The sequence below is a fragment of the Eleutherodactylus coqui genome, chromosome 2 (assembly GCF_035609145.1).
Source record: "Eleutherodactylus coqui strain aEleCoq1 chromosome 2, aEleCoq1.hap1, whole genome shotgun sequence".
Lineage (NCBI taxonomy): Eukaryota > Metazoa > Chordata > Amphibia > Anura > Eleutherodactylidae > Eleutherodactylus > Eleutherodactylus coqui.
This window is the reverse complement of record NC_089838.1, coordinates 171848893-171864661: the sequence shown is the minus strand read 5'-3', so window position 1 is coordinate 171864661 and position 15769 is coordinate 171848893. Positions and strand designations below refer to the sequence as shown.

At 41.0% G+C, this 15769-nt stretch overlaps 1 protein-coding gene across 1 annotated transcript in view; it reads right to left on the bottom strand.

The window, feature by feature from the left end:
- The window catches only part of MUC19 (mucin 19, oligomeric), a 176733-nt gene that overhangs the window by 19966 nt on the left and 140998 nt on the right, over nucleotides 1–15769 (bottom strand). Inside the window, exons 36-41 of the mRNA XM_066589311.1 lie at nucleotides 14722–14965; nucleotides 9915–9964; nucleotides 9651–9751; nucleotides 5424–5566; nucleotides 2154–2292; nucleotides 275–367 (exon numbers count right to left, since the gene is read on the bottom strand). Coding sequence (XP_066445408.1) covers nucleotides 275–367; nucleotides 2154–2292; nucleotides 5424–5566; nucleotides 9651–9751; nucleotides 9915–9964; nucleotides 14722–14965 — 770 coding nt within the window. The remainder of the gene's footprint in view (nucleotides 1–274; nucleotides 368–2153; nucleotides 2293–5423; nucleotides 5567–9650; nucleotides 9752–9914; nucleotides 9965–14721; nucleotides 14966–15769) is intronic.

The window sequence follows — 15769 nt, the reverse complement described above, 5'->3', positions numbered from 1 at the left end:
CACCAGTGTGAAGCCGGCCTAAGAAATTCAATGGATCTGCAGTAGTATGATCTGTTTTGTGCAAGTGTCTATTGGAGTCTATTGTACAGTAGATATTGCTTTACCAGTGACCATTGTGTAGATTCACTGGATGATGGGTAAGTCATGCAGCAAACTGATTATTGGATGTGATGTAATGCCACAATGTGATAAAATACAGACAAAACTAAAGTAAAGATTCTACTACAGGCAATTTATTATTTACAGAATATGTCACATTTTTTAGAACACATACTTTCATGCGTATGGAGATTCTTCTAGAACAGGTGACTCCATTTTCACAACAAGGGACACTTAGTGCCGAGATTTGGACTGCACCCTCATTATCCTGTAAAAATAAAATCCTGATTTAATGACCTGGTTTAGAGTAATTACAGAATATTGCTATGCACTTCTTACACTCATAATTATTTTTTTTACAATTGAACAGCACTCCCTCATAAATTTCTAGTGTTGTTAACCGCTAGGTCTTCATGACCCTCGATGACCTTAAAGACAAGCTCCCGCCATGTTTTCAATTTTCCACGTAAATAAACTCATTAAATGTTTCTCTTCGACAATTGTATTATTTCTGTTAGTATTTTTATTAATTTAATTTCAATCAGCTTAAGTAAAAAAATGATCTAAAAAATCGTAGCTATATTTTGCTGAGCAAGGATGCACTTAAAAATGCAGTGCTTACTCTGAAGAACTGCTGGTGTCTGCTGCCATCCAATAGGTGGCGCTGCAGAGGTATTCTTCCATCTTCCTTATTTGCATATATTTCCCAGAGGACCATGCATGGCCTAATAAGTCTCCTTACTCAGCTTCTAGATGCTCTCCTTAAGAGCTGATGATATCCCTCCCAACTCACATCATAGACCTCTTACTAGCCAAGCCAGATTCGTACTTCATGCTGATGAGGGGCAAAAACCTCAACAAAACTGCTGTCTGTGTATTGATTCTGGCTTGGTTTTCCATTCCTAATCAATGTTACAAAGACCTGTATAAAGAATTGACATTGATTTGCAGGAATGCTGCCATCCAATAAGTGGAGCTGCAGAGGTATTGTTCCATCTTCCTTATTTGCATATATTTCCCAGAGGAGCATGGATGGTCTTTTAGGTCTCCTCAATTACCTTTTAGGTGCGCCCCTTAAGGCGTGATGATATTCCTTCCAACTCTGTGCATTACACAGACACACCTGACACATGATCTAATATTGAGCAACCATCCCACAATCAGCTAGTTGCAAGAACCGATCATTTATTATAGTTGATTTTCCAAAGTATTCCTTTAAGGTCATCAGGAAAAGTCAAGAAATTAGACTAAAATAGAAACTGAAAACCATTTTTATATATGTGTCACGTCCGTGCGGCTGAAAAGCACCACACTCAGCACAGATGCAGGGTGATGTTCACAACTACATTAGTAGAAAGACGTATGCACTGAAGAATAGTGCGCACTACAAGTGAAATAACCGCATACAACGATATGCGGGACAGTAGCACCACACCAGGGAGAGGGAAGGAAGCCTGGCCCTAACCTAGCAGGGAGGTAACGGGTCCCTGCCTAAAGTGGAGTCATTGCCTCAATAAAAGGCGGCCCCACGGTCTTCTTTCTGGGCCCTGATTGTCCCTGGAGAGATAAACTGACTCGCAAAGCAAAAACAGAAATGAAAAGCAACAATACAGCTAAAAAGGAACCTGCAGCAATTTATCTGCAAGTCAAGAAAACACCCAGCACAGCAGAACTCCAAACTGCAAGATCTCCACCATGGAATGGAATAAGCAGCACTGATCACCAGGAGGGGTGAGACTGTATAGCCAGTCTGCACCTGAAAACTGGCAGAATGAATAGAAAACCACACCTCCACCTTACTCCCAGGCATGGCTAATCCAGCATGCATTTATGCAGCAAAGGCAGACAGCACCAGCAGAACTCTGCACATGGTGCATTAAACCTTGACCTGCTTAACAAGGCAACAGGTCTTTGCTTGTGTTGAGCCCACCATGCCATGACGTTGTCACGACCGACAAACTGCAACAGTATGCTTGTATATGAATTTATTTTCAGTGCTTATGACTGACATCATTCTGGGGTTATGAGAAGCTAAAATCATAATTTATACTTACTTGTATAAGAGTGCTTTCACATAGTCCATCAAAACTATACCACACGTTATCCAAGGTTTGTATTTGACCATCACCGTAAACAGTGCAAGATTTTTGGCAGTCATTTGAAGTACAGTCCCATGTTCCTTTATTGCAGACACTATGTAATATAAGAGAAATTATTATCCTAGTTCCTGAACATGTGATTACCATGAACGTAAAAATTCATATATTTTTGTGTATAATATACACTATATGGACAAAAGTTTTTGGGCACTGCATGTTTTTCAGGAAAAGTGCTTTATTATTCTGTTTAGTAACGTGTTGGCCCTCCTTTTGCTTGTATTGCAGTGGCAACATGTCGAGGCCTACTTTCCACAAGTTCTCTGTAAGTCTGGGCAGGAATAGGTTGCTATTCCTCATGCGAGGCTGTGAGAAGAAATTGTTGTGAAGATTGGCGTGGGTGGCGATGTCGTACCCTTCGCTCCAGTTTGTCCCACAAGTGCACAGATCATGCTCACTCTGTTGGCTCCAATGAGCCTACTGACAGACCTTGGAGCCAACAGAGTGAGCACGATCTGTGCATCCTGAGTAGTAATCTATGATAGCCATTATCAGAGCTGGGTCATAGGCAGCACGAGCTGTGCATAGCAATCTATGACAGCCATTATCAGAGCTGGATCATAGGCAGTTTAAAAAGAAAATGAAAGGGGAAACATTGGGTCTTTAGTTCCATAATAAAACAAGCTGTCTCTGAGAATTATGACTTTGAAAGCGCCAGGACAGCAGTAACATCTTGGAACTAATCACACTCCTGATGAATCAGCACCTTGGCACAGTTAGCTGAGGAAACGCGTCGAGTTAAGGCTATAATTTGAGATCAATAAATCAAACCGCTATAAGATCTTGTGAAATGCAATTTCATTCTGAATGACCGAAAATTGCCATTAGTTTAAAACACAGTGCGGTCTCCCAATAAAGATGCAACATCATGTATACTAGGCAATAGAAAAAACGTATAGCCCTAGATGTTTGGAATGAATGTGATCTAATCCACTTAAAGTGCATCTGTCTAAACCTATATAAAATTATCATGACAAAAGCAATAGGGCCCTAACACATGCTTTTGTCAAGCAGTAAGCCTCTTTCTTAGATTCGTTTGTCCCCAACAGGGCTACTGCATCAACAAACCCAGCACTTGACCCTGAGGGGTTTTGACAATGGTCATCAAGCGTATATAGGTCTACAAAACCCTCTCCTCTAATTTCATAAGAGAGGGTTGAGGGATGGATAAATAGGCCCGTGAAATATAAAGGGGCCCAATACGTCATGTTTGGCCACGAGAATAAGACCTAATGAGTAAGAAATATGAATAGATGAGACTCTAAAAAACTGTATATGAGCGGCTTAGACACACCGTTAACATTTATTAATCATATCGTAAAGGACACCTCAACAAAGAGGCCTTATGTGGATCGTCACATATCATTCATGTTTATTGTTTGTATGTAGGTGTTAGTATTGTGGTCTTCAAAAAGTATTGTTTTTAGAGAATTATTATTAAAAGTTACATTTTAGATTTATTCCAAATAGTGTACCCAAAGGGTCCTCTACAGTGATTGATCATCCTTAATTGCGAGGATCTATCTGTCTCAGTGATTCCCTTAACAAGCACATATGTGCATTCCTAGCCCAGTCAACCGGGAGGCATATACAAAGTAAATATATGTCATCAAATGCTAATTTGATAGTGTATCAGATACCGAGTAGCAGAGAAAAATAACAAAAAGCTCACAATTCTTGTTTATGTAAAATGTAGTAGTTGTACTCATTGACATTATAGTTATGATAGTTCATAGATAATAGTTGGTTCATCAAGATGATGGTTTATATATTTTTTGTTGGTTCTGGTTCGACGCGTTTCTGTGTCACATGGGGACCCTTCATCAGGAACCTAAATGTGATCACGCCAACTATATAGTACATTCATACAGACGTGCTCTTATGTATGATAACAACTGCACTGCGTAGTGGATACTAAATGGCTGTAGTTCAAATCGGGCTGGAAACTAGCCCTAACTATCTAATGAACACTCAATGTTCAGGGAGTATCCCAGTTATAATGAGCATGAGCATAAACCAGGAAACTACCAGAATGGGTGCAGCAAGTAGCCTCTATTTAAGCGATAGCACAAAATCCAACAAGATTTGCTATGTGCATATCAGAACCTTGCAATTGCAGATTAAAGATAGGGACCTCTAAAATAAAGAGTAGACCCTTAATCCCTGCAAGGTCTAATATCAAGGATTTTGAGCTATCAGACAAATACTAAAAGCATCAGTTCTACATATAGAGCATAAAAGATGAAAAAATAAAAAATGAATGGAGCAAGAGATAGGCCTTGGTGGTAGAGCGGAGGTTATGAAGCTGTGTCAGGGCAGCCAGGATTAAATAGCAGCCATACCCCGCCCTCCTCAAATGAAACACCAAAGAGAGGACAGTGGGTGTGTTGTAAAAGCGTAGGGAACCACCCACCTATCACATCAGTCTCCTTCCATTGCCTTGTCCCCCGTACATACATAGCAAATTTATATACAGTACTCCATCAGATCACCTCGCCATTTGAAGAAAAATAGATGTAGATGCCGATAGCAAGTAGTGTATCACTTGCGAAAAAGTGCGATACACATGCAGTAGATGCGTCTGCCGGCTTGATGTTAATCTTGTAATAGCCAGTCCCATGTTATAATGAGCATGTGCAAGGTATGATGGAGGGCTGCCACGTCATCAAAGGGAGTGACTATCACTATTTTCCTATGGGGCCCACTCTTTTTCTGCCGGTATACAATGGCGCTATATGCTGGCTAAATCCAGTACTGCATGAGGTGACACGTTGGATAGGCTTCGACAGCAGAGAGGCTGGCAATATACAGTAAGAGAACCCCAACGGATGTCTTCCAACATTGGAGCTGTACAGCCTTAAATCATGTCTTCAGAGGTCAGACAGTGGATTGGAAAGGGTTAATGTCCATTCCGATCTATTAATGCTGATTCTCAGTAATCTCAATAAACTACTGACAAACAAGTATTTTTCAACAAATCAATAAGATAGTGTTCAGTTGCGAGAGAAAAAATATATAGTTTGTGTGTTTTTGTAGTCTGGGCTTGTCAGCCCTTGATTTTCATGAGGATTCATAAATATTGATTTTAGCTTGTCTATAACTGTGAAGGGCTTCTAGTTAATGATTTATAGACAATTTCTGCCTCAGTGATAAGTTCAAAATTATTACCAATCATTACAGGAAATCTTCACAGAGCTTCCACTTGTATATTCAACACCTGCATGAACACATGGACATTGTGATGTGCAATTTCCTTGTGAGTCTCTAAACATGCCCTCAGGACAGTAACATCCAGGTAAACAAGATCCATCCTGTAAATGAAACATGATATTTTATATTGTAACTATTATTATAGGTAAATAAAAAATACTAAACAGTTTTTTTTCCTTATTATCAACCATTAAAAAGAAACAATCCAAATTCTCATTTATTGGTGACATATTAAAAAAATAAATAAGTAATTTGCTAACTAAATGTAATTTTATATTTTAAAACCTAATATATACAATGAATGTCTCATGAGTTTATATAGATTATAATCATCAGGAAAAAGTGGGCAATAAAAAAAGTTCAGTCTGCCTTCACAGAATTAGGGTGCGTTCAGACGAGCGTGTTTTGGTACGCACACACAAAACACGCTTGTATTTACAACACTGCATTCCATATGGTGTGTGCACATGTCCGTACTTTGCAGGTGCGTGCCTGCAAAGATAGGACATGCGTGCACCATATACATGCTGCTGCCGGCGGCTCCATTGAAAACAATGACCTGCTGGCTCCCTGCATTCCTTTTCAGGGAAGGACTTTACATATAAGCCCTTCCCTGAAAAAGAAAGATTTTAGTGTAAAAGAAAATATAAAATGCAGCCATTCTCTTCAATGGAGCCGCTGCTGCTGCTGGCGGCTCCATTGAAGACAACGGTCTGCTGGCACCACCAAATTGTTTTTCAGGGAAGATCTTTACATATAGGCTCTTAACTGAAAAGGAAAAATTTTGGTGAAAAAAAAAAATGCAGCCATTCACTTCAATGGAGTCGCTGCTGCTGGCGGCGGCTCCATTGAAGACAACAGTCTGCTGGCACACCTGAATTCTTTTTCAGGGAAGAGCTTAACATATAGGCTCTTAACTGAAAAGGAAAAATTTTGGTGAAAAAAAAAAATGCAGCCATTCACTTCAATGGAGCCGCTGCTGCTGGCGGCGGCTCCATTGAAGACAATGGTCTGCTGGCACACCTGAATTGTTTTTCAGGGAAGGGCTTTACATATAAGCCCTTCCATGGAAATCAATTAAAAGCGATTTAAAAAACAAAAAAAATAGATACTCACCTCCCTTCAGCTGCCGGGGCACAGCCGCGTCTTCTCCTGCTGTCCCCTGCACTGTGGTGCTGAACTGCTGATCTATCAGCAGCCGGGGATTTAAAATCCCCGCTGGCTGAAAGAACTGAATGTGATTGGCTGAGGTGCTCAGCCAATCACAGGCAGCTCTTCCCGAATGAATGACAGGTGAGAGCTGCCTGTGATTGGCTGAGCACCTCAGCTAATTACATTCAGCTCTTTCAGCAGGCGGGGATTTTAAATCTGCGGCTGCTGATAGATCAGCAGTTCAGCAACACAGTGCAGGGGACAGCAGGAAAAGATGCGGCTGTGCCTCGGCAGCTGAAGGGAGGTGAGTACCTATTTTTTAAATTTTTTTTTACTATTTTAAAAGGCTTTTCAGGGAAGGGCTTATGAAGCCCTTCCCTGCAAAGCCACTAATGGCTGCCGGGGCTCAGGGGGGACTTCTGCCGCTGTCCCCGGCTCTGTAGCGCTGCTGAGCTATCAGCAGCTGGGGATTTAAAATCCCCTCCTGCTGGTAGCTCTGATTGTGATTGGCTGAAGCAATGAAGCCCTTCCCTGAAAAGCCATTGACAGGATGCCGGCAGCAGGATTCTCTACCGCAGCTATCATGTGTGACAGCTGCGGTTGAGAATTGAAGAGTTCCTTTTGCTGCATCTGCCACAGATGTGGAAGATGTAGCAGCAGGGAATTCTTTTAACTAGCGGGGGTCACAGCATGCGGCAGATGTGTTCTTCATGCCCGCGGGGGTCACAGGAGCGGCAGAGAGGTAAGTTTTTTTTCATTCTTTTTTTGTTTTGCACTAAAATGCTTCTTTTTCAGGGAAGGGCTTATATGTAAAGCCCTTCTCTGGAAAAGAATGCAGGGGACCGGCAGAGCATTGTTTTCAATGGAGCCGCCGACAGCAGCCGTGGCTCCATTGACAACAAGCATGCAGCTGTGTTCACGCGTGCTTTTGCTCGTACCTAGGTGCGGACGTATGTACGCACCTAAGTACGCACCAAAACACGCTCGTGTGAACGAGCCCTTAATCTGTTATGCTGGGTTCCCACAGGACTCTTTCCCAGCGGAAATCTCATAGTTTTGCCGCTGCGAAAAAAACGTGAGATATCCGTGGAATAAGCGCAGCTTCAAAACCTGCGGCACTTAGCTGCGGGTTTTGGAGCAGCTTCGCTGCATGCTTTTTTATTGCAGCCGGTTCTCCTATAGAAAGTAGCGAGGCTGCAACAGAAAAAAAAAATAGAATTGACATGCTGCGTCCCGGAAATCCACGCGGCTGCGCCGGATAATTCTAGCTCATTCCGGCTTTACTGCGATGGATTTTCGGACCGTGTGGACGAGATTTTTGACAAATCTCGTCCACATGGCTGGCTAATGCTGGGATTAGCGGACCCATGTGGATTTGCCGCAATGAAATTCCGCAGGGGAATTCCGCGGTAAATCCGCCCTGTGTGAACCCAGCCTAAGAAATAATTATTTATAAACTGAATAGTAAGTAAATATAATATCTGTAATAAGTGGCTTCTCATTCTTAGCTTCCTGCTTGTGCAGGGCAGAATAGCATAGGAAAATAGATAGATTATTTAACTGATATACGGGTGCTGTGTCTTGTCATTGTTGCTCACTCTGTTAGCTGAAGCTATTCCTGAGAGGAGGCTGCAACATCAGTCACTGCTATCTGCATTATGACCGATTCTGTTGTAGGGGAATTGTAATTTCACTGCTGTGACAAAAAAGGGTGTCCGTGTAGGTTTAACTCTTAGGCCTTATTCACACGGACATTTTTACGTGGCTAATTTAGCTGCATTAAAAAAAACTGATCATCTGCAGTATTGGATACCAATGTACTCATTCAGATGGCTGCTTTTTAGCCATGTAAAAATGTCCGGCTGGCGAAAATAGGACATCGGCGGCTGATTTAATACGCGGCCAGAAAACATAGGTCTTGTCCTATCTTTTGGCCAATATACGCTGGCAGCTCCCATAGACTCTTAGGCCTCCCTCACACAGGGCGTTTGCAAAACGCTGCCTTTTCAGCTGCCTTTTTTAGCCCAGAAGAAGAGGCTGCCCATTCATTTCAATGGGAGACTCAGCTGAAAACGCCCAAGAATAGAACATGCAGCGCTTTCAAAACGCAGTGTTTTTCAAAGCAGCGTTTTCAGCCCTGTGTGGGCAGCCCTATTGAAATGAATAAAAGCCTTGTACAGCGTTTAGCACAGGGCTGAAAACGCTGCTGAAAATGCCCTGTGTGAGGGAGGCCTTAGGCCACCCTCACACAGGGCGTTTGCAAAACGCTGCCTTTTCAGCTGCCTTTTCAGCACATCTGAAACCGCTGCCCATTCATTTCAATGGGAGACTCAGCTGAAAATGCCCAAAGATAGAACATGCAGCGCGTTCAAAACGCAGCATTTTCAGCCCTGTGTGAGAAGCCCCATTGAAATGAATGGGAGTCTTGTACAGCGTTTAGCACAGGGCTGAAAACGCTGCTGAAAATGCCCTGTGCAAGGGAGGCCTTATGGGAGTTGATGAAAAAGGGAGGGGGAGGGAGTTTAGCAGTGTCCAACAATGCTAAAACATGACAGGTCCCTCTATTTAGGCATTTGAAGTAATTCTGGGGATTTATGCCGCCTAAAGGAATTTCAAGCTGCAGCGCATAATGCCGCAGCCAGCCATGGGCGGGAAAACGCAACTTTTGGCTTTCTCCTGTCTGCACATTTTCAGCCACAATGTGGCCAGCGTAAAAGCACATTACCCGTGTGAAGGAGGCCTTATAAGGATATTGAAGCTGCTATTTCTACGTGACATTGGTTTGTTCACTGGCGTGGAACGGTTACTATTACTTGACACTAGCAAGGAGGCATAGGTGAAGATCATGGAGAACAATTTGTGCCAGATGACCACATTCAGTGTTGACAACAAGAAAGTTCATTGATAGATCTGCAAATCTGTAAGATGAGTTAGAGGATGAAACACCGAGAACCTCATGTATGAAACCTGGTCTTACAATTACAGCAAAGACGGACCTTATTCTTACTTTGAGTCTATTCTTTTACAACTTACCCTGATAATTGGCATATTCTTTCTACTGCAATCTAAGTTAACACGTATTTGATTGTTTGAAAGGCTGCAATCCACAAATTCAGCACCTCCTGGGCAGATCTCTGGAAATAAAAATGAAGACATGTTCTTGAAATACTTAATTAGATAGATAAATGGACAGATAGATAGACAGACTTGAGCTATCCTTAATTGGATAGGAAAAATGTCTTTCTTTTTATATAGGTTATATTAAATGTCATGTATTATTTGATAAAAATAGTATACCTGTTACTCCATCTCCAGGAAAGCAGGTAAATTTTCCTTCGAGGCATTTACTAAATGAAAGTTGATATAATCTAATCAGTATCCGTTTTGTTTATAACAAACAGTATATCAGAGATTTTTTATTTTAAAATATTTTTGTTTTTTCATCCATGCCTTCCAAAGAACAACACGGGTGCTTGTTTTTGTTGATAGTTATATTTTTTAACAGTATCATTTAGCGTACCATATAATACATTGAAAACATAAAAAAGTTAAATGGGGTGCAATTTTTAAAAGATGATTTTTGGGAGGGTTAGTTTTTACAGCTTTTACAATGCAGTAACAATGGCATGAAATTCTGTGGATCAGTACAATTATGGCAACACTTAATTTATATATTTCTTCATGTGTTATCACATGTTTAAATCACAAAAATAAAGATTTTTTAAACAAAAATTGTTTCCTGTCTCCACATTTTGAGACCCATAACTTTTTCAATTTTTTATTGACTGAGCTGTATGAAAGCTCGTTTTTGCAGGGCAGGCTGTGGATTTTATTGTACATCTTTTTGATCACTTTTTATCCCTTTTGGTCACTTTTTTTGATCACTTTTTTTGATAACAAAAGTAATCCTATAATTGTATTTTTTTTGTTCAGTTATTTCAGCCACATACATATGTATTGCAGTGTATTATGTCTGTCAGCGTGATGCAGACAGGTATCCTATTAGGGCCGAATAGGTGTACTAAGATGGCAGCCTTTATTAGGCCAGCTAGTTGCCATGACAACCTATCTTTACTGTTAAGACCTTCACAGTTGGGACTAAAGTTAAAACTTCCAATTTTTATTAGAAAAAGCTTAAAAACACATAACGTGGGGGCACATACAAATAACAAAGTAGTCCCTAATAAATAGGGCACTAAAAAGACAGACAGTGATATCTGGAGGTATCAAGTAGACGCCTAATTCCAGATAAATATAAGGCTATGAATACTCAGCCCTCGATAGTAGGATAACTATTATAGTGCATAAATGTACTACTAAGCTGTTTGTATGTATCGACAAACATAAACGGTCCAGAATTTAATCCATGGATGTAACTACTATACTTTTTCTGGGCAGTGAGGAAATGACGTGCTCGTATTGGTTATAAAAACCCAGGAAGTATCAGTGTTTGATGTCAATAGTGTCCAAGCAACGTGATTACTTCACAGATCTTAATATCACAAATGCACAATAATAGAGTTTTTCTCTGAAGTTATAATCAAATTGTACAACAGTAGATTGAGACGATGGCCTGGAAGATCTTATATACTTAGTTGTATTGGATATTTCTATTCATACTACACACTTCATTTGTTTGTTATTAATGAGGTATTCATACTCCACTAATCATTTGTTTGTTACTCGGCACGTTTCTCTGCTAATGCGTAGCGGTTCATCAGGAGTATATAGGGTTTGTAACGTATTTGTTAAACAATAGATATGATCATAATTCATAAGGTTAGGCCAGATGTAGTGAACATTATGTGTATGTCCACGCCAGATGAAAAAGTTTAGCTATTAATGGTAGACAAACTGGTGAACTTTATAGGCCAATGGTAGGAAGAAATAAGCAAAGAGCTGATGGTAACCGCTCTATTGTGTTATAACACCGATAATGGTTGCCATTGTAACCTGAAAGTTCATATAGTTGCGGCATTAGTACACTAAATAGATGCTCAGTAATAGATGTTAGCAAATGTGCTGAGCTATTTTCAATGACATAATTGCTGTAATGAGGCAATAGTCATAGTATAGATTAACATAAGAAAAACGTGCTTAGACAGTATAGGGCTTATATAAAGCTCCACTTGTCAAGGTACATGTACTTTATTGCTCATTAAATTCTCATACTATAATAGAGCAGTTTCAGATTCAGCCCCGTCCTACCATCCAGGCCGGAGGCTATGCTTCTCTGACTATATCTTAGTTTAGCTACTTGATCCATTGGGATATCTCTATCAGATAGTAATACACTAGTGAATTCATCTATACTAGAGAGTAGTGCTCGGCAGTTTAGAATAGTGCTATTTCATTTAGGCATGTACTGTAGTTCAGAGGGGTCGCTTTAAAAGTGCTAAGTAATGCATTATCACCTATGCATTTTCTGCTCCTGATAAGAGCTCACAGTCTGTTGCACTATCTGCGGTAATCAGTGCTATATAATTCTTGCACTGTTTTACTGTGACAAAATATATCTCAACAGTCATTCAGTAAAGAATATTCTCTTCTACTCTGAACTAACTGCTAAGGCACTCAAGTGTCAACAAAGGTCTACTTAACTGCTCTACTCATAATGTTCACTACATCTGGCCTAACCTTATGAAGTATGATCATATCTATTGTTTAACAAATACGTTGCAAACCCTATATACTCCTGATGAACCGCTACGCATTAGCGGAGAAACGCGTCGGGTAACAAACAAATGATTAGTGGAGTATGAATATCTCAGAAATAACAAACCAATGAAGTGTGTAGTATGAATAGAAATATCCTATACAACTAAGTATATAAGATCTTCCAGGCCATCGTCTCAATCTACTGACGTACAATCTGATTATATCTTCAGAGAAAAACTCTATTATTGTACATTTGTTATATTAAGATTTGTGAAGTAATCACGTTGCTTGGACAATATTGACAGCAAATACTGATACTTCCTGGGTTTTCATAACCAATACGAGCACGTCATTTCCTCACTGCCCAGAAAAAGTATAGTAGTTACATCCATGGATTAAATTCTGGACAGTTTATGTTTGTCGATACATACAAACAGCTCAGTAGTACATTTATGCACTATAATAGTTATCCTACTATCGAGGGCTGAGTATTCATAGCCTTTATTTACCTGGAATTAGGCGTCTACTTGATACCTCCAGATATCACTGTCTGTCTTTTTAGTGCCCTATTTATTAGGGACTACTTTGTTATTTGTATGTGCCCCCACGTTATGTGTTTTTAAGCTTTTTCTAATAAAAATTGGAAGTTTTAATTTTAGTCCCAACCATGAAGGGCTTTATTCTAAATTCTTGTGGACTCTCTGCCCCTGTGACAAATATCTTTACTGTTACCATCCCTTCTTAGAAAATCCCTTCCTGCATCTAACCACTCAGATAAGCTCCGGTCAGCTTTAGGGCTAAATGACCCTAACAGAGTTAATCGGAGTTATCTCCGATCCCAGCTGTTAGAGCAGGATCATGGCTGTGACAGTTGTGTCTGTGCTACTACTATGTCATACATGTATCAGTTTTCAGAAAATACATAGTTTTCAGGACATAAATGTACTGCATAAGGGCTCAGTCAGACGAGCGTTTTCTGCTGTGCATTTACTTGCGTGAAATGCATGCAAAACACATGCGGCAAAAATTCACCAAAGTGGGCGCAACAGTTTAAAAAAACTGGGTGAATTCAAAATTCGCACTTGAAGTGCGATGCCATCGCTTTCCCCTGCTGTGGCTGTGACAGCTGCAGCAGGGGATACCTTGGATGTGAAACTCTTGGATGCTGTCACATTCAGGGGTTTCACCTTGAGGCTAATGGGCCGGCGGCAGCCGATTAGCAACATACAGAGAAGAATGCAATCCTCTGCCACAGCTGTGGCCAAGGATTTCTTTATCTCCGCAGGGACTCCCCTGAACACTGTAACAGCACTGTCTCAGTATTCAGTGACAAGAGGACTCCCTGTGGGGATAAAGAATGCACAGGAGCGGGAATTTCTCCCATTGCCTTCAATTGGGCTGGAGCTTCTGCAGCCCCATTGAAAGCAATGGGCTGCCAGTAACTCCTGCAGTGATTTTCAGGGGAAAGGCTTTAAATATAAGCCCTTCCCTTAAATTCATCCCTAGAATGTGCAAAAAAAAAAATTATACTCACCTCTGCGCCTTGACCGCTAAATGGCTGAACGCTGCCTCTGATTGGATGAGCGCAGGGACCAATCACAGGCAGCGCTCAACTGTCATTCACTGTATGGCTGAGCACTGCCTGTGATTGGCTGAGCACTCGGCCAATCAGACACAGCCCTTTCAGCAGGCGGGGATTTCAGAGCAGTTCAGGAGGACCAAGCGGCTAGACGCACCTGAGCCCTATCAGCGGCGGAGAGGCGAGTATGTATTTTTTAAATTTTTTTACACATTCTAGGGATGATTTTTAGGGAAAAGCTTATTGGGCTGTCACAGTGTTCAGTGTTGAGGAGACTCCCCGCGGAGATGAAGAAATCCTCGGCCACAGCTGTCACAGCTGTGGCAGAGGATCACGAGCTTTTCTGTATGTTGTCAATGGGGCCGCCATTGCTGCCATTGGCCCAATTGACCACAAGGTGATACCCCTGAATGTGACAGCATTCAGGGGTTTCACATTCAAAGAATCCTGATGCCGCAGTTAGTTGCATTTTGAAATTCACTGTCCTATTTTTTACCGCTGCACATTTTTTGTGCAGGTTAAAATTGGATATGTGACCGCTGCCATTCAAAAGCATTGGTTCTAATAGATGTGAATCGGAAATGCAAAAAACATGCGCAACACAAAACGCTCATGTAACTGAGCCCTAAGACCGGAAGGGATAAATAGGACATTCTAGTTTTCTAGATCCAGAAGCTACATTCACAGATATATTGTTTTTCTTGATTGTCTAGGGAATCGTTTTGAAGGCCAGTAGTTGTAATTATTTACAGTATTTCTTACATTGTAGAAGTGTCACTTAATAAATACATAATCAGTATCTGACAGAGCTTTTCAATTAATGCAAAAAGCAAACAAGCATAAAAATTGTACTTCCTCCTTTCTTACCATGGATAACCATCTATTTGCATTTCTTTGCCAGCTGGTATGATTTCATTAGCATGGTAGCATGCACAATCTTCTTTTTTGACACAAGTATTGTCATTGTTTAGATACAGCCCTTCTGGGCATCCACAGACTTCAGCCAATAGCCCTTCCTTAGTACATTCTTCAGTGAAAGATATTGAGGAGCATGTTTGGAAGCAGGACACATGACTGTACTTAAGTATTTGATTATTATTGCAGTTCTTTTCTGTTAAGATACAAAGAATGTTATTAAATTATTGGGCACTTGTGGGTTATCTGTCATCAATTTTTTAATATATACTATTCAACCCTATATTGCAAGCTATTGCAGTGTTTATACCACCTAAATAATATTATCAATATGTTTTAGAGAAATAAAAAGAGTTTAAGGCCTCATGTCCACGGGGAAAATCAGGCCCGTAGCAGATTCTCCATGCAGAATCCCGCAGCGGGTCCCTCCTTTCCCGCGGACATAAGGCTAAAAAGAAGATTAAACTTACCTGTCCGGACGCGGCCAGATCTTCTTTCTTCGGCCCGGCGGGTATGCTTGGCACGCCATTTTTTTAAACTCCTGCTCTCCCGCGCTCACGCGCCGGAGAGCAGAAATTCAAGTGTGGGTGTGCCGCAGATCCGGACGGCTTCCATAGGCTTCAATAGAAGCCTGCGGGAGCCGTCCCCACGGGAGACCCGCACTAAAAATGGAGCATGCCGCGGGTATTTTCCTGCACACGCAATCCGCGCCTCAGGGGAAAATGACATCCACAGGTATTAAACTACCTGCGGGTGTTCAATGCATCCCTATGGGCGCGGATCATGCTGCGGGAAAAACGCAGCGAATTTTAAATTACAATTTAGCCGTGGACATGAGGCCTAATAGTGTTCTTTACGCATATGTATTGGTGAAACATTTTTAAAATTAATTTAAAAAGTAGTGACTTATAACTCACGAGTACCGATTACTGAGTAAGGCCCAATGTCCATGGGCAGATTTTAATTATAAAATCCGCACAAGCCCCCCGAGCGTAAGATT